At 43.7% G+C, this 27,756-nt stretch overlaps 2 protein-coding genes and 1 long non-coding RNA gene across 4 annotated transcripts in view; 2 read left to right on the forward strand and 1 right to left on the reverse strand.

The window, feature by feature from the left end:
• Window positions 1-27,756, forward strand: part of DZANK1 (double zinc ribbon and ankyrin repeat domains 1) — a 93,834-nt gene that overhangs the window by 504 nt on the left and 65,574 nt on the right. For both annotated transcript variants that reach the window (XM_068232225.1, XM_068232224.1), the window contains exons 2-3: window positions 14,923-15,036; window positions 18,927-19,080. In XM_068232225.1, the coding sequence (XP_068088326.1) occupies window positions 14,928-15,036; window positions 18,927-19,080 (263 nt within the window). In that variant the 5' untranslated portion in view covers window positions 14,923-14,927. The remainder of the gene's footprint in view (window positions 1-14,922; window positions 15,037-18,926; window positions 19,081-27,756) is intronic.
• On the forward strand, window positions 21,904-26,046 carry LOC137504164 (uncharacterized). Its single transcript, XM_068232223.1, has 3 exons — window positions 21,904-22,411; window positions 23,658-23,820; window positions 24,325-26,046. Exons 1-3 carry the CDS (start codon window positions 22,126-22,128, stop codon window positions 25,136-25,138), a joined length of 1,263 nt encoding a protein of 420 aa, XP_068088324.1. The 5' UTR covers window positions 21,904-22,125; the 3' UTR covers window positions 25,139-26,046.
• On the reverse strand, window positions 21,907-26,123 carry LOC137504165 (uncharacterized). Its single transcript, XR_011019439.1, has 3 exons — window positions 25,843-26,123; window positions 25,208-25,309; window positions 21,907-23,614 (listed from the first exon to the last, which is right to left on the reverse strand). It is a non-coding gene; the product is annotated as an uncharacterized lncRNA (long non-coding RNA).

A 27,756-nucleotide genomic window follows, 5' to 3' on the forward strand; every position in this document is an offset into this window, starting at 1 on the left:
TTCACTAAATGGTACAAGTTTACCAATTCTCAAGCTGTTTATGTAGCACAAGTTGCTCAAATAACCTACACACTGGTTTTATGTCCCATGTGTGCTTTAGGTGGTAATCTAGGAGTCATGGCCATTGTGATAGCATATTTTGCACAGGTTCTTATATAAATACAGTTGTTGGCTAGAAACAAAACAACACAGTTTCTAGTAAAATGAATTTACTGAGTTTTAGCTCTGCTCGGCAACACTGAAGGCCGTATTGTCTTGTATGTGTGATGGGAGATATATTGGAGCTAGTGTAGTTGATGTGGCCCCAGAGCAGGACCATCACCATCCAGCAGGAAACCTAGACAGGTGCCTGGGGCCTAGTGGGTTTCAGAGGGGCCCCCAGCTACCTTCTCTGACCTCTCTCCACTTCAGCTTACCAAAAAGACCACAATGGGGGGGGGGGGGGGCTAAATATACTACATTGCCTAGGGCCCCAATACATCTTTATCTCTCTCTGAGTGACCCACTGGGAAACCTCACAGACAACTTCCACTCCCTGTAATAAATAGCAGCAAACTCGCCTCTGCTAAAAGGCTGGGTGCACACATAGCAGAAATGCTAACATAGCGTGAAACGCTGCATTTTATGCAGCAATGTTAGTCTATGGGAAGCAGAAGAAGCTGCTTTGCACTGCATTTGTACAGTATGCATTTCGCAAACGTTGCTAGTGTGCATGTTATGCAGGATGGCTGCCAAAACGCACATAATGAAAGTCTATGGCAAAGCATATGCATAGCGTTTTGCATGCATTGTTTAATGTGTTTTTGATTAACTACTAGCCGACCGCGTCACGCCGATGGGCGTGGCCGCAGTGGCAGCCCGGGACCGCCTAACGCCGTCCTGGGGCTCTGTTTTGCAGGAGATCGCGCGCAGAGTGCGCACGCATCTCCTGCTTGGTGTACTGTACTGTCCTGTGTACCGTGTGACATGGCTGTCCCCTCCTGAGACACAAAGGTGATCGGCTGCCATAGGCTGAAGCCTATGACAGCTGATCATGGGGATTGGGGGGAGGGAGGAGGGGTTACAGTAGTAAAAAAACAAAAAAACACTTATTAAAAAAACACACAAACGAACAAATAAACAAACAAACATGGGGGGCGATCAGACCCCACTAACAGAGAGCTCTGTTGGTGGGGAGAAAAGAGGGGGGGTTGGAATCACTTGCCAAAACGCACCAAAAACGTAGTAAAAATGCAAAAGAAAATCGCAAACGCAACATCCTAAAACGTTACTTTTTCATGCAATGTCATATATGAACCCAACCAAAAGCACAACAAGTGCATACATAAATAGACCACTAATTTGCACTCTGAAATATGTAATTAGTAAACCTTATCCATGCAACCTACCGAATAGGTTTAGTAAAGTTGTGCAAGCAGAGATGGCAGACAAAGCGAGCACCATGCCCAAAGCATGTCCTGGTGTGCAGTTTTTGAATGTACTAATTTAGTGGTCTATGGGCTTGATTCACAAAGCCGTGCAAACTGTTTAGCACGGGTGTGCTAAACAGTTAGCACGTGAAGTGCCGTTTACGGACTTTTGCGCGCGCAAAGTGCCGCGATTTAAGTAATCGCAGACTTTTGCGCACGCAATTTGCCGGCAAAAGTCCACGATTGCGCGAATCGTGGCACTTTGCGCGCGCAAAATTCCGCGAACGGCACTTCCCATGCTAACTGTTTAGCACACCCGTGCTAAACAGTTTGCACGGCTTTGTGAATCAAGCCCTATGTGTGTATGTACTTGTTCAGCACTTTGATTTTAGCAGAAGTTTTCTGTGATTTATTGCAGGGAGCAGCAATTGGAACGGCAGTTTCCCAGTGGGTCACCTCAACTAGACTAGCTCTGATATATTTACCTGTAGAGATAATTTTTTCCTAAGTGCTCTCGTCAGCACCAATGTCTTGCAACTATGGTGGTTACTTGTCTAAGATGTAAGTTTTTGCAGGCTCTTTCCACAAAAGTGCCACTCAGCTGAAAATGATTTCGGATTATTTTCTAACCTCCCCAACATACCCACAATCATAGCATGAGCTGATTTGTGGAAGGTGTTGGTTATAAGAAACAGTTTACTGCTGTTATTATACCATGTAACTGCCATGTGTGTCGCAATGCCTGATCAGGCAAGCATCAAGCTAAATAGAGCTGTGTGACACTTATGCTACGTACACACATGCGACAACGACGAACGAGCTTTTAATTGATGAAAGAACGACCTGAGTAAAGTTAGTTTTTAAATGTGTGTAACGATCTGATCGTTAGAACGAACGTTACATCACGTAAAGCAACTATTGCGCCTGCGCATAAAAATGAGAAGTTTCAGGGAGAAATAGTGAAATGCGCATGTCAAGCCTAGTACGAACGACCGTTTGCAACGATGTACTACTTTTGCAAACGATCGTCGTTGGGAAAAATCCGCCGAGACAGAACTTTCTTTTGTAGCGATTTGGCTCGTTCGTCGTTTGCCTTAATAGTCGGTGGTTTGTTTTTTGTAACGATCGTTGTTGGTAAAGATCGGGGAACGATCGTTACAAACGACTATAGTCGCATGTGTGTACGCACCTTTAGGGCTTGTTCACACCTAGGGCGTTTTGCATTTTTTTTTTTAGCTCATTAGTGCAATCACTAGTGCAATGAATCCTTATGGGACAGTTCATAGTGTGTTTCGTCGGCTTTCCGCTCAGCAAAGCTCTGCATGTACCATTTTCAGGGTGATTTTGCTACAATGGAAGGTATAGGAAAAGCACAAAACGCCCACAAATCGATTTATCCGGCGATTGCATTCACGCTTTTATGAATAAATACATTGTATATTTATTCATTTCTGGGTGAAAGAGTTCACTTTCACTGACTTCAGGAAGTGAAAAAAGGGAATCGCTCTGCAAAAGCGCTTACAAAAGCTCTTTGTACAAAATTGTAGCACGTAGTGGAGCGCCAGGAGGGGGGGAAAAAAAGCCTTAGAGATCCCCACACTATTTGACCAGATACCAATAGATTTATTATGTTCTGTGCATCAGAATTATATATACTAGAAACACCTTCAGTTTTTTTGAATTCATTTAACAAAACTTTAGTGGAAAAAAAGTTTTGTAAAAAAAAATAAATAAAAAAAAAATGTAGTTTTAGTAAAAGGGTAACTGTAGTTTCACACACACACAAAAAAAAAAAAAAATCACAACCTCGAACAGACCTGTCGGGTGGCCTGCCTCTGGGTCAGCCCCTGCCTCTGCCTCTACCTGTTTTGTCCAGATCAGGGGGGATGAAGTGAAAGGTATGCAATGACTTGACTAATACAATGTGCAGTCACACAGGTGCAGTGAAAGGTATGCAGTGACTGGTATTACAATACAATGTGCAGCTGTCACACAGGTGCAGTTAACGGGTATGCACGGACACACAGGTACTGTGAACAATTATGCAATGACTGGTATTACAAATTTGCAGCTGTCACACACACAGGTACCGTGAAGAGGTGCAGTGACACTGCGTGCACTCACGTAGGTAGGAGGGTGCACTGAACAACAGGTAGGTGTATGCAGTGATGAGTATTACAAATGTGCACCTGTCACACACACACACACACACACACACACACACACACACACACACACACACACACACACACACACACACACACACACACACACACACACACACACACACGTGCAGAACAGGTACAGTGACACTGCGTGCGCTCACGTAGGTAGGTGGGTGCACTGTGAACAACAAGTAGGTATATGCAGTGATGAGTATTACTAATGCGCACCTGTCACACACACACACAGGTACCGAACAGGTACAGTGACACTGCATGCGCTCACGTAGGTAGGTGGGTGCACTGTGAACAACAGGTAGGTATATGCAGTGATGGGTATTACAAATGCGCACCTGTCACACACACACAGGTACCAAACAGGTACAGTGACACTGCGTGCACTCACATAGGTAGGTGGGTGCACTGAACAACAGGTAGGTATATGCAGTGATGGGTATTACAAATGTGCGCCTGTCACACACACACAGGTACCGAACAGGTACAGTGACACTGCGTGCACTCACGTAGGTAGGTGGGTGCACTGTGAACAACAGGTAGTTATATGCAGTGATGGGTATTACAAATGTACAGCTGTCACACACACAGGTAGTCACTGAATGTGCTGGGCCTGGCAGTGGCACAGTAGGAATACTGTGATGTATAGGGTCAAAGTTGACCCTAATGATGTAGTATAGGGGGCAGGTCGAACCGCCATAAAGTTCGTGGTTCACCGCGAACGCGAACCACCGAAGTTTGCGCGAATAAGTTCTCGGGCGAACTGCTCTGGCCATCTCTATTTGGGTTAAAAAAACAATACAGGGCACCACAATTACTACTGTGTATATCCTCAAGAATAAGTCAATCTCGTGTGTAAGTCGATTACAATATTGGACACTCTCAGGTTGCATTTTTCTATTGACTCAAGTATAAGTCTACCCAACAAAGTTAATGGCTGTACTTCTAGACCAGGAGGAATTAACAGCTGCACTTGGGGAGCATAAAGTATTGCAGCCACCCCTTCAGGCCCTTATCTGCAGCCATTATCCACTCCCCCTACTGCGGCCCAGTGTCTTTCCTCTTGTCCTTTCCTTGTTAATTGTTGTGGCCAGGACTTTTATATCTGTGTTTCCTTGGCATTTCCTTTATCGAGAAAGTGTCATTTACCACCTGGAATCAATTGGTGCAAATGGGAATATCACTAATAATACACACATTACTCAGTGTGCTCAGTGTTGTACCTATTGGTTGGTAAGAATGTCAGCGTCTCACAGGCAAATGGATGCCTCAAAAAAACCATCTCATATCAAAAGTAAGCTATACAAAGTAGTACTTTTCCAAGCAAAAGGTGATGGTGGGAGGGAGATTATAAAGCATGCTGGCCGCTGTGGCTCCCTCTGCAAAGGTTGAGAGAGAGGTGCCCCCCCCCCCCCACCCCTCAACTATGAGTCAGAAATGTAGGTCCGACTTGAGCACAGGTCGACCCCTATACTTTTATTTAGTGATTCAGACCTACATTTCTAGACTAATAGTGGAGTATCTAGGGTATGTTATCACAGTGCCCTTGCAATCAGCAAACCGCATTCACTTTGAATATTAGATCAAAGCACATGCAGTGTGGAAGGGCACTTTTGGACACTTAGCATTGCTGCTTCCAGAGGGGGTAGAAGAGGACAGAAGTCCAGGATGGCAGAAATGTATTAAGATGTAATGAAGATCTAGGCAAGGTAGTCGATTTGGGGCCCCCTTGTGGTCTGTTTGGTAAACCGAGAGGTTTAAAGAAGGTGTCAGGTGGACCCCTTGACACCCACTAGGTCCCAAGCACCTGCCTAGGTTGCCTGGTGGATGATCATGATAATATACTGTATATGTAAAGAGATACTAAGCTTACTTGTCAAATAAGTAAGTAATCAAAGTGAGCATAAATCCATGTTACAAGAATATTTCCGGATGACTGGAATCCTGCACTGGGATAAGATGAGTGGGATCATTTGTATTACAGCACTACTGCTCTCTGTATCCCCAGTCCAGAGATGCTCACTTGAGGATTGCAGTAGCAGCACACTGTCACTCTACACCTCTCTGCAGAGTTTACAAATAGAAATCTCTGTGGGGATTCCCTTTACAGACACCCAGATGTTAGCAGAGTGAGAAGACATGTATCAGCACTGCAGATTTCTCAATCATAGGACAGAGGTAACTGTAGTGCACAAACACGGAATCAGGAACTAGAATTCAAGGAATTTCCTTCAAGGTCTCTGGCATGTCAGTGTCACATTGTTCTATGAATAGATTAGTTTGTTATTAGCAGAGCCTGCTGGTGACCTCCAGCTTATGTTGATGTATGTATTTATTCTCTAATCTGTTGCATGGAAGAACACCACAGCTCCAGCTGTTCTGCCCTGTCAATGGTACCGGCAGTGAGGTCGGTGGCATTGTTCCTGAACCTCTGCCATTGTGCCCTAATAGCCTTGCTCCTCCTCCCTAAGGGCTCTTTCACACTAGAGGCCTTTTTCGGCATTTTACCGCCACTGTCATAGTTGGCGTTTTCCATGGTAAAATGAAAGTTCATAGACTTTCATTTTACCTTTCACACTTAACGCAGCGTTTTTGAGCATTGCGTTTTTAAGCTCCCCGGCGCTTTTTTAGGGCTGACCGCGGCGTTTCTCATTTCATTTATAATCATGTATTGACGTTAAAACACCTTCAACACGCACCAAAACGCTGGCAGCCAAAGGCAGCGTTTTGGCCTTTTCTACTGCTGCCTCTAGTGTGAAAGAGCAGAGCCCAAAGACTGACAGCGAGTGACTGTGCAGCTGGCCAAGAGGTGAACACACCTGATGCATGATGTGCTGTCCCTACTAGAGGCTTGTCCTGACCTGAATATGTAGCCGCGTATATGGATATTCTGACTATTGACTATATATTTTTCTTTTACCTTTATACAATGCTAAAATTTTTTGCAGTGTTTCACACAGTACAATGATCCCTACCATAGTCATAGTCCTACATTCCTACCATAATCTATGGCCCGTTTTGAAGGCAACCAGTCCTACCAGTATGTTTTTAGAAAATGGGAAAGTGTGTATTCTTGTGGCCATGATTATTTTAGTTTTAGCTAACAGGGACCCATTTTAATACATTTTGTAAGACATTTTTAACCTAATTTTTAATAGAGGATTCATTTTAATCACTTATACCTGATTTGTTTGATATTATGCCCTACCACCAATTACAGTTTGATTACATCTTCCTTATTATGTCCATACATGGTACAATTTTTTTCATCCAATCTTACCATTTCTATGTAGTATAGGGGTAAATTAAGTGAATACACTGAAAAGATAATTTAGGCAGTTCTCTTATATTACATAGAAATGGTAAGATTGGATGAAAAAAATTGTACCATGTGTGGGCACCATTAGCAGTCCTTTCATCCTAAACACAACTGAATGATGGTACAGGGATGGGTGTGTAAACTGTAACACATGGAATAGGTAGCAGGTTATTTTGCCTTCTGGGTCAGACAGAGCGCAAGCAAGTTTGGATAAACAGTCTGTGTGGTTCACCAGTACCAAGCTTTGTTTGTACTGTACAAATTTGTTATACAGTATTTTCACTGTTTAAAGAGAACAGGAAACAATATATAAACAAAAACCTTGCTACAGGATTGGTTACTAACTAAACTTAAATGCTGAAAAAATCCTCTCTACACAGAACAAACCTAACATTTATCCTTAACCAAAAACAACTTAGCAGCACATATCACAATACGTTCTGCAGCCTAGCTCACAGCTTGTGTGCTCTCTCAGATTAGGCTAACCCAGGCTGGACTGATAAACCTTTTATTTCCCAGTTTATCAACCCTCGCAATGGAAACAGCCATTGAAGCTGGTATGAATTGCTTTGCTCGCCTGAGCACCTGTCTCGGGAGGAATACAAAATTCTGAAGCGGATAAAAAGGGCAGTGCAGGAGAACGAAATCTGGGACACACAAACACACTATTTATCACAGGAGGTAAATTACTAATGGGTGACGGCGCATCTGCGGTGGGCTATGGTGATGTGCGGACGGCCCGACGGGGAGCTCTGGGGTCTTCCCCGTATGCAGCGGCGGAAGATGTCTGCAGATGTGCGGCAGGTGCGCCGTGGTGCTGTAGGACAGCATCACAGTGCTAAACCTTGTTCCTCATCGCCCGGGACATGGGAGCATCAGTCAGGCTTTCGCATGAGCAATGCTCCCTAATGATCAGCTATATAGGATTTGCCAAACGACCGGTCGTTTGAACGTCTGAACGACGAGCTGAACGACCGTTTGTACACACGCCCGATTTGACATCCAAACGACCGGTCGTTCAGACGTCCAAACGACCAGTCGTTTGGAAAAATCCGACATGTGTACGCACCTCAACTGTTTGATTGCCTTGAGTTGCGTCTTATTAGTTGGTTGAACAATAGCAAACAACTTTTTTTTGTTTGTTTCAACAACAAAAGTTCTTTGATAATTGTGCATTTAAAAGACTTGTTGAGCGTGTATGAGAGCCTTTAGGAAAAAAAGTTAATTGAATGGGTGCCAATATCTACAAAATGGTGTCATTTTTTTTAAAGATAGCTGATTGTTACAACAGAGGATTTGTTATACATTGGACTGCCTTCTGCTATAGTTCTGCTTTAGGGCTTGTTTCCACTGTTGCGACGCGATTTTGGCCGCATTCCGACGCTTGTAAAAACGCATGCGGATGCGTTTCCACATGCGTTTTTACCCGCGATTTCGCATGCGATTTCGCATGGCAGGGTGCCATGCGAAATTAACCATGACACTGCCAGGGCTAAATAAAATTGAAAAAGGTGCGAAATCGCACGCGAAATCGCGGGTAAAAACGCATGTAACAAACGCATGCGTTTTTACTATTAAATACATTAGCGGCGATTCGCACGGATTCCCGACGCAGGCGAAATCGTTGGCTCTTTTGTGCGTTTTTTTCACGCTGAAAAAAACGCACCTCAACAATGCTACAGTGGAAACAGGCCCATCCACTTGTATTACATGTGCGGATCTGCATGCGTTGGACGCATGCAGATTCGCGATAGTGGAAACGAGCCCTTAGATTACTATGATTTAGCTATGTGCTGGACCGATTTCTTAACCTGATTGTATTTCTGCTTGATTTTCTAATTTATTGCTTGGCTGGCTGCAGTACCTGACATTAAGCTACTACATAGACAAAGCAGTCCTAATATTTACATACCTGTGATAATCATACAACTGCTTCTAGGGTGTGGCGGAATGTGAGTATGTACAGTATGCGTTAAAGTTAAGCCCTGATTGTCGTCATTTCACTGCACATAATGCTTTGTGTACGCAGGAGTTATCATTTTATCCAGAGGGGCTTAGAAACATAAATAAACACTCAACATTAACCTACCTAAAATTAATACACAGTATAATGTTTATTGCACACATCCCTCATTTAAAGAGGTCACAGAGAAAAGGGATGACCTAAACCATACATTTTCATGTTTATGTTTCATATAAAATAAATAGGTAAAACATGCCACTAAATACGGTAATTAAGAATTTATTGGATCAATTATTGAACAGTAATAACAAACAGCACTCTGAATTTTGGTGGCGTTGCAAGAATATACTGTAATCCTTCACACAGCCCCTGCACACATTATAATACCAGCAATGACATATGATACACCCAGGTCTCATCCATGTACTGACTACAGACAAACCCGCCATACTGGCACTCTAGGATCAATAACCTCAAATTCTAGCCTTCAAATGACTAGGAGAAAGGAAGGGGGGGGCAATAAAACACAGTTTACTATTTCAACAACTTACAGGATGCCAGAAGTGGGCATGTTCTCAAGTTATTCATTAGAACATCATTGATGGAAGACTTTCATGCAGTCTTCCATCAGTTCCGTGTGGGCGATCTCTTCTGATTGGTCCAGAGAGGTAGGGCTCTGTATTTAGGGCCCGTTTCCACTGGCGTTTAGGATGCGAGGTAATCGCTGCATCGCCTTGCATTCCTCCGCAAGTACTTCTGGTTGTCTTCGGTACAACCGGATGCGGCTTCCTGTCGGCGGCTATCTGGACTCAGATGCGTGCTGCGGAAGACTGCATTATGCTATCCATAATTTCCCCGCGTCGCATCGCGGCAGATCGCGTAGGTAAATTAGCGTCAATGGAAACTTCTCCATTGACGTGAATTGGTTGCAGTTTCCTTGCGTTGCTATGGGGCGCGGAGTGGAAAAGGGCCCTTAAGGAGGTGTGTGTTGGTGATGTTTTTAGTGTGGGGTTGTCCAGCCTGAAGAAAGGCACTTTGACCTGAAACAGCGAGCTGTCGCTGGGATGCAGCCACTCACTCTTATCACTATTTTTTAATGATTTCCGAATAAAGAGCTATGTTTTAAAGAGCTATTAATACTGGAGGTGCTGACCCTTTTTGGAAGAGTACTGAATGCCGTCTGAGAGATACTGAAGGACGACTGGTCTTGGCACTCCGCTTCGTTTGGAATACATAGGTGCTGATCACAATTGGACACTCAAGTTATTCATAGACTGATCAAAGGTGGATTCTAGGGTTGACACCCCTCATAAAATGTCATACTGGAATAAAGCAGAAAGTTACAAACAACTTTAATAATAATCACCGTATTTGTATAGCGCTTTTCTCCAGTCAGACTGAAAGCACTTGCAAGGGGCAGCCACTAGAGTGCACTCAGTAGGCAGTAGCAGTGTTAGTGAGTCTCGCCCAGGAACTCCTTATTGAATAAGTGCTGACTTAGGCCCAGTGCACACCGAGCGGTTTTTGGAGCGATCCGCCGGCCGCATCCGCCTATAAAAACGCTTGTCTAATGTATTGCAATGGGATGGTGCACACCGGCGGTTTGCGGTTTTTGCCAAGCCGCAAACGCGCCTCCTGCTGCGCGTTTGCGGATTTCGGAAGTGTTTCGTCCTCAATGTAAAGTATAGGAAAAACGCAAACCGCTCTGAAAAACGCTACTTCAGAGCGGTTTGCCAGGCATTTTTGTTACAGTAGCTGTTCAGTAACAGCTTTTACTGTAACAATATGTGTAATCTGCTACACAAAAACGCACCCAAAACCGCTAGGTATGTTTAGAAAACCTCTCTAAACATACCTAGAATCGCTCTGAAATCAGCTCCCAAAACCGCTAGCGTATTGCGGATCTGCTCGCGGTTTTGGTGTGCACTGGGCCATACTGAAATAGGAAGAGTGGAGATTTGAACCCAGGTCTCCTGTGTCATGAACTTGTAAGACTATTTCTCCTGTCATGTCTGTATCCTGAAGTTTAGAACAAAGCCATTGTATGAAGTGTGGCTGCTGCTGGAGTTTCATATACTTCTATGGATTTAAAAGCCATAAAGAATTTAATAAAAAAAAATTAAATAACAAGGCGTATATAATTGCGTTATGTCTCAACTATTTAGATTGATTAATATAAAAAACTATTTTGACAGTAAGGCCTGGTGCACACCAGAGGAGTTTTTCTGAGCGTTTTGAGTTTTTAAATCTGCTGCTAATGTTATCCTATGTGTCTGTGCACACTGGAGGAATGAGGTTTTGTAAAAAACCCCATAGCATTACATTGGGAAGAGCTTTTAGGGGTTTCAAAAGCTCTTCCCAATGTAATGCTATGGGGTTTTTTACAAAACCTCATTGCTCCAGTGTGCACAGACACATAGGATAACATTAGCAGCAGATTTAAAAACTCAAAACGCTCAGAAAAACTCCTCTGGTGTGCACCAGGCCTAAGAGCTGGTTTCCACTAGGGGCGATTCACTGCGTTTCCCGGCATGCGAATTTGGACGGGAAAACGCAGCCAATTGAAATCAATGCACTGCCATGGATAACATCAGATGGCATGCAGCAAAAATACAGAATATGAATCATTATGGTATGCATAGCATAGCTAGAGGGATGCGGATGCGATCTTGCATCACAGCTGCAGGGGTGTACACCGGCTACAATGGAAACTGGCTATAACCCTCTCAGCCTAACTCAGGACAGTACATACGTTTTCCAGCATTTAGGACATAAGTCTAAAGGTAGCCATTAACGGTCCAATTTCTAGCGAAAAATCATTCGAGCAATCAGAAATTCTGATCGGATTGGTTGTAAATAATCTTCATTGGTGGACAGAATCGATTATGAACGAGTGAAAAAAAATGTCGCCCGAATGAATTTTCGTTGAACCAAAATTTGGATTTTCTTGTTGGTTGTGATAGATAGGAAGTAAAGATTGGTTCATTGATGGTTTAGTGAACGATTTATTACAATATTTCACTTCCGATTAGAATTTCTGATCGCTCGAACGATTTTTCGCTAGAAAAGTTCGTTAGTGGCCACCTTTAGACTTATGGCCCATACTCACGAGGGACTTTTGTCGCCTCAACACGCGGCGCGCGCGTGTTGCAGCGACAGGTCGCCCGTGAGTATGGGCCGTTGCACGTGCGCGCACCCCGAACTGTCGCCCGTCGCTCATGTCGCCATGCGATTGAAAGTTTCAATCGCATGGCGACAGTCGCCGCCGCACCTCCGCCGCAACTGTCGCTAGTCCGCGTGAGTACGCGGACTAGCGACAGCAACCTCCATTAAAGTATATGGAGCTTCCGGCGGAGGGAGGAGGAACGTCTGCGACAGCTTCCGCCTCGCCGCTGGTCCCTCTTCCGCGTGTGTACGCGGAGGGACCTGGCGAGGAGCTGTCGCCGGCCTGTCGCCCACACGCTCACGTGTGCTGGCGACAGGCAACATTTGCTGCCCGTGAGTACGGGCCATTAGCCAACTGTCACTACAAGCAATGTTAACAAGATGTTAACCCTCGCCTATACACACAGATATCTGCAACCATGTATTGTTCAGCAGAAACACGACCCACACCCCAGTTTAAAAAAAAATTTAGCTGTGATTTTAGCCCCTTTAAGGCAGTCTGCAACACCTAGGAAGACATGATAAAATTTGTGTGCGATACACGATTTTCCACAAAATGTAATTACCGCACATGTAACGTACTGTATGTCAATGGCATCACATTTTATGTGTATGCATATTCATATGTGAATTTGCTTTCACTATTTTTCTGCTTTTAAAAATCGTCAAGTACGCGTATTTTTGTGTACCGCGTGCAATTTGTGTTTCTTTGTCAATTCCACCAAGTCAATGGTGACATACAAAAATATTGTGTTTTTGCTTGAAAGATCGCATGTGATGTGGAACTTATTTAGATGTAATTTGTATGTAAATAAATGCATATGAAATTTTGTTCTAAAGATAATATAAAACAACACAAATGCAGAATCGTGAATGTAGAAAATTGCATGCATTCATTGCAATACGTGTGAATGGACCCTTACTGTTGTTTTATTTACAGAGTTGTGCAAATTTGCAAACACACGATTTTACAGTAGCGTTGCAGAGACAGAGTTCAATTATTAGTCTATACCTCACACATAACGACCGCCTAACGCTGATAGGCGGCGGCAGGTCATATGTGGTTTCCCATGGACTTTCCATGTCAGTTCACGGAAGATGTCTCCGTGAACAGCCTGCGAGCCTCTGATCGCGGCTCGCAGGCTAAATGTAAACACGCGGGGAAGAAATCCCCTGTGTTTACATCATACGGCGCTGCTGCGCAGCAGTGCTGTAAAGCAGATCGGCGATCCCCGGCCTCTGATTGGCCGGGGATCGCTGGCATCTGATAGGCTGAAGCCTATCAGAGGCGGCGCTGGATGGATCGCCGTCCTATCCCGCCCAGGGGGAGGAGGGGAGGGAGGGTAACAGAGGGAGGCGGAAAATCGCTGCGGAGGGGGGCTTTGAGGAGCTCCCCCCCGCTAGGCGAAAGTGAGCAGCGGCGATCAGACCCCCCAGCAGGACATCCCCCTAGTGGGGAAGAAAGGGAGGAAGTCTGGTCGCCCTGTCTCAAACACTGAAGAGCTGAAGAGCCCACTCAGCACAGATTAGAAGAACATAGCCCGGTCCTTAAGTGGTTAATGTCTCTAGCACAGGGCCGGATTTGTACTTTTTACCGCCCAAGGCCAACTATACCGTCTGTATGGTTGTTATCTCTGTGTGACCCAATGACAATTCTCCTTACTCTCCATCATTGGATGTCACAGACAATAACTAGTTTAGTAATATGCGTATAGATATGTTATGTTTACCATCTCTTTAATGATGAACCCATTGTGTCACCATGAGAGTTAGGCTGATGTGTACCTGCAGGACAGAGCTTACAGGGCTTGCAGGGATGACAAAAGTACAGGACAAATAGTTCAAAGGTTAAAGCTGTCCTTGTAGATAGGGATGGCTCCATAGAACAGCTTTACTGCCCCTCACTGAGCCGCCCCTAAATTTCTGGTGCCCTAGGCCATGGCCTAGGTGGCCTTGCCAGAAATCCGGCCCTGCTCTAGCATCTAAACATACTTATTGCGCGCTCCGGCTGTGGAATGGCTTGCTTCTTTTTTTACCAGCAAAGGTGTTACATTTTGGCTAAAGACTGCAGAGGTATAGCTAGGGATTATGGGGCCCCAAAGAAGAATTTTGATGGGGCCCTCAGACTAAGGCACTCTTGGGCAATGCCACCTGTCCCTACCCAATAGCATATGAATTGACTGGGCAATATGCATTCCTATGCAAGTTACACTGCAAATAGTCTATCGGCACAAGGTAAAGTCAGAGGGTGAAGAAAGAACAGAAAAATTAATAGTTAACACACCAATTACCACTTGCGCCCCCTATGCTCTAGGGCAGTGTTTCTCAACATTTTATTGGTATGTACCCCTTTTAAACCCCTGTACTCACCAAGTACCCCCTAGCATAGTAAACGTTATCACAAGTACCCCTTGACAAATATATATTTAATCGTAGTACATGATAATTGGTTCTAAACAATTCCCAAGCATTTACTATTGCTTTTAATAGCTAAAACACTAAATTGGTGTTGTTTAAATAAGATTTATAATTTTCTAAAACTCTAAATTTGTTATTCTTGGTTAAGTATATCAAGCCAAAGTACCCCCTGGAATCATCAGAAGTACCCCCTGGGGTACGCGTACCACATGTTGAGAACCTAGGCTCTAGGGCCCCATCAAATTGCTCTGGCTATTGCTACGCTCCTGAAAGAGTGCTTTGAAGTCTTATTCTCTGGAGAGAAATAAGGTAGGCAACTGCTTGTTGACCTCTACTTTGTTTATGCATCAGTATGTAAATGTTTAAAGATCTTTGCCTGTATATTAACTTACTACTTGACTGAAGGAATAATATCCTCTTGTGCCCATTCTTTTTTTCTATGATTGTAAAAATGCTTCTCTTCACACACAGGAAGGATGACGGCTGGCTCCATATGTGTTCCGCAGATTATACCACTGCGTGTCCCTCTTCCTGGTAAAGGGAAATATGAGGTGGATACCAACACACCAATTGAAATAAAATCAGGTATGATAGAGTGAAGACTTTCACCTACCTACCACCGTATTATGTATTTGTTTTAGTTGACATTCAGATAATATATTTTGTCAGATAAATATGTATGTTTGCTGAATTCTGGCTAGTTTCAAGTATAGTGCAGCTCCAAGGTCACAGAAGTCACATTTTTAACTTTGGCCCGGTTCATACTGGTGTTTAAAAACGGTCAGTTGCCAGATTGGAACGGATGCAAATGGATCCAATGTAAACCTATGGATCCGTTCACATTCGTCTGTTGGACCGTTTCGTACGATCCACTGAATGGATCGCAAGTTTGCTCCTGCACCAATTTTTCCGGACCACTGAGCCCAGCGGAATGGAAACAGATGTTGAAGCACATTATTGGGTGCAATGAGAAAACGGAATGTTTCTCCAGTGAAGAAAAGGACCGTTCTATCCAGCAAAATTCACTTTGGGAGTGGGGGACGGGTTAACAGAACGGAAGCAGCGGGAGGCAAACGGAGTAAAAACGGATCCAATCGACCGGCACGATCGGATCCGTTTTCATGGATGCGTTGCCACTGAACTGAGCCTTAGAGTATACTTGTGCAATGTTCTCGGCTGCTTCGTCACCATTCTCAGGGCCATTTCTAAGCACAGTCTTTTCAGGCCTGTGTATGGAGCGCAATGATGAGGAAGGGCACACTGCTGAGAGCTCCAGTAATGAGCTCCGTCCCCCATAGTTTGTCCCCTTTAATTTGCGGGAGACAGGAGTTCAGCAAACAGACAGCCAGGCCAGCCTCTTGCAAGCCAACTCGGCATCCCGCATCCTCCTGCCTACCTAGCTGTGTCAAACGCATGTGTTGAAATGTTGCCCCTCCCACCACTCTTTTGTCTTACCTCCTTCTTGCCTTTTGCTTTCATCCTAAAAAGGCTACAATCTCTGACTGAAGGGGGCAGGGGGCTGACTGTCAGTATGACATCCAACTCCGTGCTGCTCCGTGGAGAAGTAAGAAGTACTGCCCCTCCTTTGCTACACTCACATGCACTCTGAGCAACCCACATGCCCCTCTGAGCACCCAAAATGCAAAATGCACCCTGAGCACCCACATGTACCCTGAGCAGCCCACATGTGCCCTGAGCAGCCCACATGTGCCCTGAGCAGCCCACATGTGCCCTGAGCAGCCCACATGTGCTCTGAGCAGCCCACATGTGCCCTGAGCAGCCCACATGTGCCCTGAGCAGCCCACATGTGCCCTGAGCAGCCCACATGTGCCCTGAGCAGCCCACATGCGCCCTGAGCAGCCCACACGCGCCCTGAGCAGCCCACATGCGCCCGGAGCAGCCTACTTGTGCTCTGAGCAGCCCACATGTGCCCTGAGCAACCCACATGTACCCTAAGCAGCGCACATGTGCCCTGAGCAGCCCACATGCGCCCTGAGCAGCCCACATGCGCCCTGAGCAGCCCACATGTGCCCTGAGTAGCCCACATGTGCCCTGAGTAGCCCACATGTACCCTCAGCAGCTCACATGCACCCTGAGCAGCCCACAAACAAAGTTTACTGATTGATGGGGAATTAAACGTCAGGAATCAAATCTCAGCTGTGATGAAACATCTTCTTTCACCTTAGGCCCCGTTTACACTCAATCAGTTGCTCTCAGTTATAACTGAAAGAAAACTGATTTTCAAAGTAATGCCCATGTTTTCCTATGGCACCTTTCACACTTAACGTGTTTTAACTGAAATCTTTTTCACAATTCACTGCTATGGAAAAAACGCGTACTAACGCACACTAATGCACACCAACTGATTAAGTCGAGGAATATTGCAAAAAATAAGCACCTCATTCCTTCAAAGGGTCTTCCAACCGTAGTTGGAAAGTGTAATGGTTAAGGGCTCTGCCTCTGACACAGGAGACCAGCACCTATTCAGTAGGAGACCTTGGGCAAGACTCCCTAACATTGCTACTGCCTATAGAGCGCGTCCTAGTGGCTGTAGCTCTGGCGCTTTGAGTCCGCCAGGAGAAAAGCGCGATATAAATGTTCTGTGTTTGTTTGTTTGTTAGTTCACGCCTTCATCACATCACGGCAGGAATATTGCTATGCCCTCTATGCAAGCCTTCAAAATAAAGACCTACACAGCCTGTGGCTTGTACAGAATGTTGCTGTAAGACTGTTAACAAGCCAACCCCAGCATTGCCACATAACACCAATGCTTTGCTCACTACACTGCCTACCCATAAAAGGGAGAATCCTTTTCAAAATTGGCATGCTAACATTCAAATCCCGACCTAGGCCCAGGATACCTGAATGATCTGTTGCAACTGTGTCACACCTCCCACAGCCTCAGATCAAAAGGAACCAATAACTTTACCACCCCCAGAGATAAACTAAAATCCCTTGGAGCCAGAGCTTTCTGTCATGCTGCCCCTGCTCTGTGGAATGCCTTGCCAAACGTAATCAACACAGCTCCAACTCTGGACACATTTAAATCAAAACTGAAAATCCACCTGTTGTGTCTGGCATTTATGATCACATAACTTTTCCCCCTGTTCACATCACTATGTACTGATCTGAGACAAGCTTATGTGGTGTGGGTCCTACAGGAGAAAAGAGCTTTACAAATGTTTTGTTGTTGTTGTTGTATTATTACCACCAGCCTGCGACTAGAATCTACTGATCCCCACGTACCAGCCACTAGAATCTAAATCTCACTAGCAGCTAGCAACTACAATTATAGTTATATAGTGCCAACATATTACACAGCACTGTACAGAGTATATATTGTCTCATCACTAACTGTCCTTCAGAGAGGCTCACAATCTAATCCCCACCATAGTCATATGTCTATGTATGTATTGTATAGTGCATGTATCATAGTCTAGGGCAGTTATGTCTAACCTTGGTACTCAAGCTGTGGTGGAACTACAAGTCCCATGAGGCATTGCAGTACTCTGACAGCTCTAAGCATAACTCTGGGAGGCGGAGGCATGATGGCATTTGTAGTTTTGTCACAGCTGGAGGGCCAAGGTTAGCCATCACTGGTCTAGGGCCAATTTAGGGGGAAGCAAATTAAGTTATCTGTATGTTTTTGGGATGTGGGAGGAAACCGGAGTACCCTAAGAAAACCCAAGCAGACACAGGTAGAACATACAAACTCCTTGCAGATGTTGACCTGGCTGGGATCCGTACCGGGGACCCAGCGCTGCAAGGCGAGAGCGCTAACCACTACACCGCTGTGCTGTTGTTCAGTAATGATGCATTGTGGGAGATCTTCTATGCTCACTCCAGCCTGAATAATCACAAATACCTTCTGTTTTAAGGCAGATTTTTGTTTTAAATGTCAAAATGTGAAGTCAGCTCATGTTTTCAGTTCATAGTGAGTAATGTTTGTTTTGTATTCTGTTAGTCTCACAGTGTTCCCGAGGTGTCATGTGACATGATGAGATAGACATGTGTATGTGCAGTGCCAAGCACACAAATAATTAAAGTACACCATATTAATTTCCTTTTTTTTCTGCCGAAAGGGGTTACTCATTCAGATACGCAAGTGACAGTTTCTCTCCAGTAGGGACCCAGTCGGACTATACAGCAGAGTTACCCTCACGGATTACAAATTACAGCCATAAAACTCTTGTCTGGAAGAGAACAGCTTCTGCGCGCAGAGGATAGTTAAAAAGGGTCAATCGTTCATATATTTTAGCTTCTGGGACACTGAAAGACTGTATCTGTCATTTGAGACAATTTCTTAAGCCTAATTTTTAAAAAGAAAAGAAAACTCGGGGATTCTAAAAAAAAGTAATTTTTAGGAGTAGAAGGATAGATACAATTGTTTATCTCATCAATTTATTTTCACCTTGGGTTTCCTAAAAAAAAGGATGAAATTAACCACATATGATATTGTGTGATTGACATTGTAGATTCTCCAGATGTGTCTATATTTTATACACTTGATGGAAGCAAGCCAGAATTGTATAAGAAGGTTGGACACCTAGAAAATACAGCCTTAAAATATCGAGGCCCCTTTACATTGCCTGATGGTAAAATAACAGTTAAGTCTGTTGCTGTAAGTAGGTAAGTCAGCACTGTGTAATGTTATGTTTTCCAGTCATCTGTTAATTATCAGACTTAAATTTTGTTTACTAAAAAAATTGTAATTTCCTACTGGACATCCTAGTATTGTGTTACAACCTATTTTTGCTTTTCATTGCTGCCCTGTGTCCCAATTTGTGAGAATTTACACGACTTCCTGTCCAGACAGGAAGTGGAGAACTCATCTGGAGAGTGACAGAAACAGTAGCAAATAACACATTGCGTAGAGTGAGGTCAGAATCCTTGACAAGTTGTATTGCTGTCCCTCATTTCTTGGCCCTGAGATTAACAGTTTTCTTTTAAAAACCACAAAATGCCATGGCGGACCAAGGGACAAGACGTGAGGTAAAATGTCTCCAATGGGGACAGAGATAGCAATGATAAAATATATCAGTTTGGCTCGGTACAATTGCCATAGGCACATTGGCACCCCAATGATCCTGGATGGGAAGCAGGAAACTTGGGCGCCCGCTAGCGGCAGAAATATGGGCACTGCCGTAGGCACCTTTATAAATATTGTGTGAAATTTGGGTGCCCAATAAATAGCGGGCGTAAGTGGTGCCCAAAATGCAAACCTGTGCCAGAAAAAGTAAAAAAGTGATACTTACCTCAGTAGAAACTTCAGTAGAGGATCCAGAGACTTCTCCAATCCTCATTCACCCCACTGTTGCTTGTTGGTACCCTCATCTTCTTTGCATCTGCCTTCCCTTCCGTGAACAAGCGTGATCGAACTGCGCAGTCGTGCAGGAAAAAGCCGTGCACTAGCAGCTCCATGCTACTGCGCAGGCGCGGGCCGTACTCGTGTCTGCGCAGTGCAGCCACACTCGTACACAGAATGCAGTGCGACCACATGAGCAGATTTGACAAGCACTGGTCCAATATGTTTGGAGGGTTCCATTGCTCACTCGGTGCTGTCAAGGAGGATGGGGAAGCCTCTGGATTATCCAGAAGCTTTTCTTTACTGGGTTAAGTAATTTACCATTCATTTATTTATTTTTTCTCACAGGTACACGTTAAATACAAGTCAGTTAAAGCATGTTTAACCACTTCAGCCTTCAGTCATTTTCACTTTATGCATCCGAGCAATTTTCACCTCCCATTCATTAGCCTATAACTTTATCACTACTTATCACAATGAACTGATCTATATCTTGTTTTTTTCCGCCACCAATTAGGCTTTCTTTGGGTGGTACATTTTGCTAAGAGCCACTTTACTGTAAATGAATTTTAACAGGAAGAATAAGAAAAAAACGGAAAAAAATTCATTTTTTCTCAGTTTTCGGCCAATTATAGTTTTAAAATAATACATGCCTCCATAATTAAAACTCATGTATTGTATTTGCCCATATGTCCCGGTTATAACCCCGTAAAAATTATGTCCCTATCATAATGTATGGCGACAATATATTATTTGGAAATAAAGGTGCATTTTTTCTGTTTTGCATCTATCACTATTTACAAGTTTAAAATAAAAAAAAAATATAGAAATATTTCATCTTTACATTTATATTTAAAAAGTTTACACCCTTAGGTAAATATTTACATGTTTTTTTGTTTTTTTATTTTAATGTTTTTTTTATTTTTTTATATTAAACATTTTATTTGGGTATTTTTTTGGGAGGGTGGGATGTAAACAGTAGTCTTAGAGTGTAAATGTGTGTTGAGTTTTATTTTTTTTACTTTTAGTTGTAGTTTTACTTTTTGGCCACAAGATGGCGGCCATGAGTTTGTTTACATGACGTCACTCTAAGCGTAACCTGCGCTTAGAGAGACGCATGGGGGAAGCAACAGCCAGAAAAAGCGAAGCTTCTGAGAGAAGCTGTCGCTTTTTCTGCGGGGGAGAGGAATCAGTGATCGGGCACCATAGCCCGATTTACTGATTGCCAGGATACCGAACCGCGGCTGGGAGCACGCGTGCACGCGCGCGCGATCGGCCACGGGAGCGCGCGGACGCGCACATGGCCTCCTGGGCGTAGCTAGTATGTCCAGGAGGCCAAGGTAGCTATAGAGAACCAGATATGAATAAAAAGCCTGTTTTTTACTTACCCAGGGCTTCTTCCAGCCCCATAAGCATGGATGCGTCCCTCGCCTTCCGCACACGTGCCTCCCGCGGTCCGCCCTGAGTCCTCTGTTTAGCCGCAATCAAACCCCGGCAGACGGCTCAGTTTGGGCTTAGTCTGACTGAGTGACGTCAGCCAGGGCCTTCTGTGCTTGCACAGAAGGTCCGCACATGCCAGTAGGCCCGCTGCTGACGTCACACAGGCACTTACATGTCGTAGATTGCGGCTGAACGGCGGCGATGAGGAGGACGGTGAGGGACGCATCCATGCTTGTGGGGCTGGAGGAAGCCCCGGGTAAGTACAAAAAAGGCTTTTTATTAATCTCTGGGTCACTTTAAGGCCTCTTTTCCACAGACTTTTGAGCTGTGTGTTCAGCAAGCAGTTACCAGGCAGCAGTGAGCAGTTACAAGGCAGCAACAAGCAGTTACCAGGCAGCAGTGAGCAGTTGTGGGAGTTTGAGAGGCATTTCACTGCCTATCAACTATCCATGGAAAAGAGGCCTTAAAGGATACCACAACTGACATGTGGCATAATGAGATAGGCATGGGTATGTACAGTGCCTAGCACACAAATAACTATGCTGTGTTTCTTTTTTTCTTTCTCTGCCTGAAAGAGGTAAATATCAGGTATGTAAGTGTCTGACTCAGTCCTGACTCAGACAGGAAGTGACTACAGTGTGACCCTCACTGATAAGAATTTCCCCCTTTTTTATCTCTTTCTTGCTCTCAGGCCTAGTGCACACCGGAGCGTTTCCGCTGCGGTTTGCGATCTGCTTGCGGGTGCGGATCTGCTAGGGTAATGCATTTCAATGGGGTGGTGCACACCAGAGCGGTAGGCGTTTTGCAGAAACGCATACTCCCGGGCTGCAGCAGATTTTGGATTGCGGATGCGTTTCTGCCTCAATGTTAAGTATAGGAAAAACGCAAACCGCCTGTCAAACCGCTTGGTATAGCGTTTTTGGAAGCGGATGCAGATGCGTTTTTTGTCAGAATCTGCTCTTCCAGGTCAAAGTGTACTTCCTGTTGTTCTGCTTTGCATGAGGGATTGCAGAGAAGGTTTGTGCAAGATGTCTGGCACGTGGTTTACCACAGAAAATTTAATAATTAAAATACAGAATAGTCCAGAGCTGTATGACAAGACATTGCCTGGACACAAAGATCATCAAAGGCTGCATGACATCTGGAGAAACATTGCCCATGAGTTCCTGGGTGAAAAATGGGAAAAATTGTCACCAAAGACTCAAGAAGCAAAAGGTGAGTGTATTTGTTAAACATGTGTTGTTAACTCTTTTAGGTTGACTCTTTTGGCACTGTGCTGACAATATGTGAAGACCCCTCCCCTGAAAGGTTAATTAGCTAATCCTAAGTGTCATTACCACATGTCTCTCTTGCAGTCTGTGTCTCTGTATAGGCATCTCTCAATCGGAACAGCACGTACATGTGTGTCTATGTATGCACATGTATTCTGCATGCGGTTGTGATATTACAGTAAAGAACATGATCATAGATTAACACATACAAAGAGGTTGACCTATTTTTTAATAGTAAAGTAAAGATCATAATGTAATCAAATTAAATGTCAACCTGTAATATTTACATACTTATCGGTTATGGCACAAAGTAATCTGCGAGTTTATCTCGCATTTGAATGGCAGAAATAGGCCCACGTAAGGTAGAAGGGGCAACATTTTGAAGAGCACAGGGTGGAATCTCCTCCTCCTCTGTGTGCATGCCATCTAATGTTCTTACATAATTGTGTAAAACACATGTGGCCTTCACAACTGCAATAGCATACTGTGGTTTCATTTTTAGGGCAGTATGAAAAATGCGCCATTTGTTAGAAAGTATGCCAAAAGCACATTCCACCACTTGCCTGGCTTTGGTAAGGCGCTGATTAAACACTTTTTTTTCAGAGACATATCTCTTTGGGCATAAGGCCGCATCACATGCTCGGATAGAGCAAATGCCTCATCAGCCACAAACACACATGGGTAAGGTGGGTGTTGTCTGTCAGGCCAGGGTCGTGGTGCTGGTAAGGTCATTTGGCCAGTTAGGAGTTTCAAGCCAAATCTGCTGTGTTGGAAAACAGCAGAATCATGTGAACTGCCGTAAGCACCCACATCCACATATATAAATTTTAAATTCGGATCCACCACAGCCATGAGCACAAGAGAGAAATATTTTTTATAATTGTAATACACACTGCCAGTGGCTGCAGGCATAACAATACGGACATGTTTCCCATCCACTGCTCCTAGGCAGTTAGGGAATTGATGCTTTTCCCAGAAATGCTGAATATTAGCCTCCCACATAGGTAGATCAGGAGGTGGCATAAATTCGGGCTGCAGTGTTTTCCAAATCAGTTTGCATGTGTCCAAAACCAGGTAGCGGATAGTAGATCTTCCCATCAGGAACTGATAATGCAGAGCTGCATATGAATGTCCTGTTGCCAGAAATCTGAAAAGTAATACAGAAATGTTTATTTGTTTTTTGTTCGAAGTTGGTCTCCTGCGCAAAAGATGGAAGTCTGTGCGAGACAGTTATAAAAAGGAGCTGGAGAAACAATATCAAGAATCTAAAAGTGGGTGTGGCAGTTCCCAAAGAACAAGATATAAATTCTGTGGGATTCTGGAATTTATGAGAAAACATCATGAGTCGGCTGAGTAAGTATGGCGCAAATGTACACCTATTACACTTCTGAAAAAAGTATCCGCTACAGCTGTAATATAAATACAAGTCACACAATGCATTGCAGGAGTGTGATAGACTCAATGTGATTCACTGCAGGTCATTTTACAGTAGGCCTTTGCTTAATATGATTGTTTACTAAGCTATTTATAGTGCGATTATCTGTCAGGAATCTGGTAGGATTTTGTGGACAAATACCAGTTGCCTTACACTCATGTGGATCTATTTGGCTGCAGTAGTGTCTGAATCACACACCACGAACAAGCATGTGTAGATTATACATTAATACTTCACTACAAACATGTGATCTGCATGATGACTCAGGGGCTGTGCCTTAAAGTAATACTCACAACATTTCTGCAGGAGAGAAAGGCAACTATGATTGTTGTACAGTTACACATGTACATCAATGACATTTTCTATTTTACATCACTGGCCTCTATACCAGTACTCAATTCTTCTCTTCTTCTTTACATTAGAACTGAAGATAGCCTGCCACCTGATCCTGATCCTGAGGAGGCGGAAATAGATGCAGGCCACAACACTAGCAGTGATCTGGAAGTGGATGATTTAACTCCACAGGATGGTGACACAGCTACACTGGATGAGAGTGACTCAACAACTGCTGATCAAACACAACCCAGTACACTAACTACTAGGCCACGCACAACTCACAGATCTAGTAGAGGTGTGAGGGCATCAACCCAAGGCAGGAGAATAGCAAGAGGTATGAGCAGGGCTGAATATGATCACAAGCTCATTACTTCTATTGAAAAGGCTGTGGATCATATGGAGAAGCGAGAGGAGGAAATCAAACAATTAAAAGAGCCATGCACCCAGTATCTGCTAAGTTTAGTGCCATTGTTACAGAAAGTGCCACCAGATAAGCAATGGGCAGCCAGACATGCCATATCTGAGACCCTGGGCAAATTTTTGCAAACTCAGAGCCAGGCAGAAGAAAATAGCTCCAACTATGTCACTCAACAACACATGCCTCATGCCACTCCTCAGTATCATTCATACCCACAACCATCTTACCAGAGTCACCGTATGTATGACCCACCTAGTTACCCACCTATGCATATGGCAACCCGGCCATATGGGCAGCAGCCACATTATCCTATGACAGGACCTATGCGTTTTGAGCAAGCTAATAGGTATCAAAGATCAGACACTCCGGTGTACACTGATTTATCAGCTCAGACCCAGCCACAAACTACTTCAGAATCAGCTACACAAGCTTTCATTCATGACACTGGAAGCATGTCTGATTATCTTGCACAACATGAGTAGGAAGTGTGCCTTATAGGTAGTGTAAATCGTTATATTTTATGTTAATATTTTAAAGTTAGTTTCACATACCTCAAAGTTATGAGGAGACGCTCCGTTGGAGTGATTGCACGGCGATAATTAGTATCTTGTCTTTGAAGGGCATCCTTCAATTTGGACAGTAGACAATCAAAACTGTCAAAAATACAGATGTATATGTAATTTGTTGATGATGTTTGTGATATAAAAGCATTCTTTTTTGAACATATACATTCTATGTTTGCAAAAATACCTTCATGACAACATGGCCTAAAGAATTATTTGGGCAACCACTACCAAAAACAAATAAAATAATGTCGCTGGCCACAACAAGTGTCTTTACTGAGTTTCTGCTGTTCATAGGTGCATGATATTGGTATAGGTATAAATGTGTGTTACGTGGGGTTATTACCTTAGGTTATTGTTCAAAAATGATGTATGCTTATATACTATAGTAGTTACTGGGTAGTCCAAAAAAGCAATAGGTGTTAGGCAGTGTATGCATAACACACCAGGAACAAGCATAATGGTAATCTTAGTCTTTTAATGCATATACATGATTGCTGAGTGTGTTGGTTTGTACATTGGAGTCCAACAGAGTGTTAAATAAGGCTCAGCAATGACTGCAACATTCATTATTTAAATAACAAGAATGCCAAATGGTACAGAACAAACAAAACAACTCTTACCTGCCCACAGACATTCTGGTGTAGCCAAAGAACTTGTCTGGATGCTGCCTCAAGTCACGATAGAGTGTCCAAAATTGACCCTTCCTGCGCCGCTGTTGCAGTATGGGATGCACCCAGTATCTCCGTGTCCTTGGCCTGCGTCTCATATATGCTGCTACACATATTAGTAATAGCAAATCAGGATACATTTTCTCTCTCCACAAAAACAACTCACTCTCAAGCACTATGTCACCTCTCCTCAACTAACCCACAATGCTGTGAAGGACCACTCCCTTTTTATATTGGTACTTGCACTTTAATTCCTTCATTTGATCCACATGTCATCAATATATCTAATTTTTAGCCTTTGGTTCAATTCTTTCTACCTTTTTCCTTAAAAAACGCAAAACGCAAAACGCTAGAAAAACGCATGCTAAACGCCACCGCAAAACGCAAAACGCTAGCAAAACGCAGCTAAAAAAACAGACAAAGCGTTCAGAAAAACGCTAGCGTTTTGCGGATCTGCTAGCGGTTTTTGGTGTGCACCAGGCCTCAGAAGCCATTTTCTTCTAGGAAAGTGTTTTATAGTTGGAATTTCTTATCAGTGAAGATCACACTGTAGTCACTTCCTGTCTGAGTCACGACTGAGTCAGCCACTTACATACCTGATATTTACCTCTTTCAGGCAGAGAAAGAAAAAAAGGAACACAGCATAGTTATTTGTGTGCTAGGCACTGTACATACCCATGTCTATCTCATTATGCCACATGTCAGTTGTGGTATCCTTTAAGACTAGCAGTGCACAGAAGATTAACTCATGAAGTACTGATGATGGTCCGACAGGATCTGCCAAGCAGATTCCCTAAGGCCTCTTTTCCACGAACTGTTGATAGGCAGTGAAATGCCTCTCAAACTCACACAACTACTCACTGCTGCCTGGTAACTGCTTGTTGCTGCCTGGTAACTGCTCCCTGGTAACTGATTGCCGAGCACACAGCTCAACAGTCTGTGGAAAAGAGGCCTAAATCCCAAAGCAATTAATAAAATTATTAACCTCCTTAGCAGTAATCCCGAGTCAGGCCAGAGTGGTAATCCTGTGCCTGAGGGAGTTTTAGGCCTCTTTTCCACAGACAGTTGATAGGCAGTGAAATGCCTCTCAAACTCTCAGAACTGCTTGCTGCTGCCTGGTAACTGCTTGCTGAGCACACAGTTCAAGTGTCCGTGAAAAAGAGGCCTTATGCAGGAGATGCTGCAGATCTCTCTGTGATGTTTTTATTTTTTTGTTTTTAGGATCTAAAAGCTTGTGAAAAAAATGCAATTTTAGACCCTAAATCTGGAAATAATCATAATGCCAGGGAGGTTAAAACTATATTATGTTTATTCTGCAAATTCTTTTTCTAAAAAATCTATAAAAATAAGATGTGCTGCAAACTGTTTTAGTGTAGTTCTGCTGTTAAACACTAATGACAGTAGATGGCAGCAGTGAACTGGATCAAGATCATTACTGAGTTTTAAAACTCCTATTTCCCATGGAAACAGTAAAAAAGGGCGCAGGTGGCTAGTGGACAAATCGGGCGCCGCCATTCACTCCCATAATAAATATTGTTTACTGGGCGCCGAACAGGAAAAAAGGGCGCCCGAGAATAATAACGTTTTCCAATGGCGCCTGAAGATTTTTAATTTTATAACTGCTTGTGATGATTTACGTTTCCTATTCAATAAAACATTATTTTAAATGCTATCCCTTACTGTTTGTAAAACATTATTATTCACATAATAAAGCGATCAGTACGTAATGTAAATTGTAATATATTTTATCCCTTACTGTTTCTAAAACATTATTCTACACACAATACAGTGATCACTAAGGAGGGTCTTAGGTTTAGGCACCACCAGGGGGGTCTTAGGTTTAGGCACCACCAGGGGGGTCTTAGG

This window comes from Hyperolius riggenbachi, chromosome 4, assembly GCF_040937935.1.
Source record: "Hyperolius riggenbachi isolate aHypRig1 chromosome 4, aHypRig1.pri, whole genome shotgun sequence".
Classification (NCBI taxonomy): Eukaryota; Metazoa; Chordata; class Amphibia; order Anura; family Hyperoliidae; genus Hyperolius; species Hyperolius riggenbachi.

Excerpts from the sequence above, each read along its gene's own strand:
- LOC137504164 (XM_068232223.1), top strand. The coding sequence starts at position 22,126 with ATGCAGATGCGTTTTTTGTCAGAATCTGCTCTTCCAGGTCAAAGTGTA. Across the intron at positions 22,412-23,657 it reads AAAGACTCAAGAAGCAAAAG|TTGGTCTCCTGCGCAAAAGA; the intron begins GTGAGTGTATTT and ends TTTTGTTCGAAG. Across the intron at positions 23,821-24,324 it reads AAACATCATGAGTCGGCTGA|AACTGAAGATAGCCTGCCAC; the intron begins GTAAGTATGGCG and ends TCTTTACATTAG.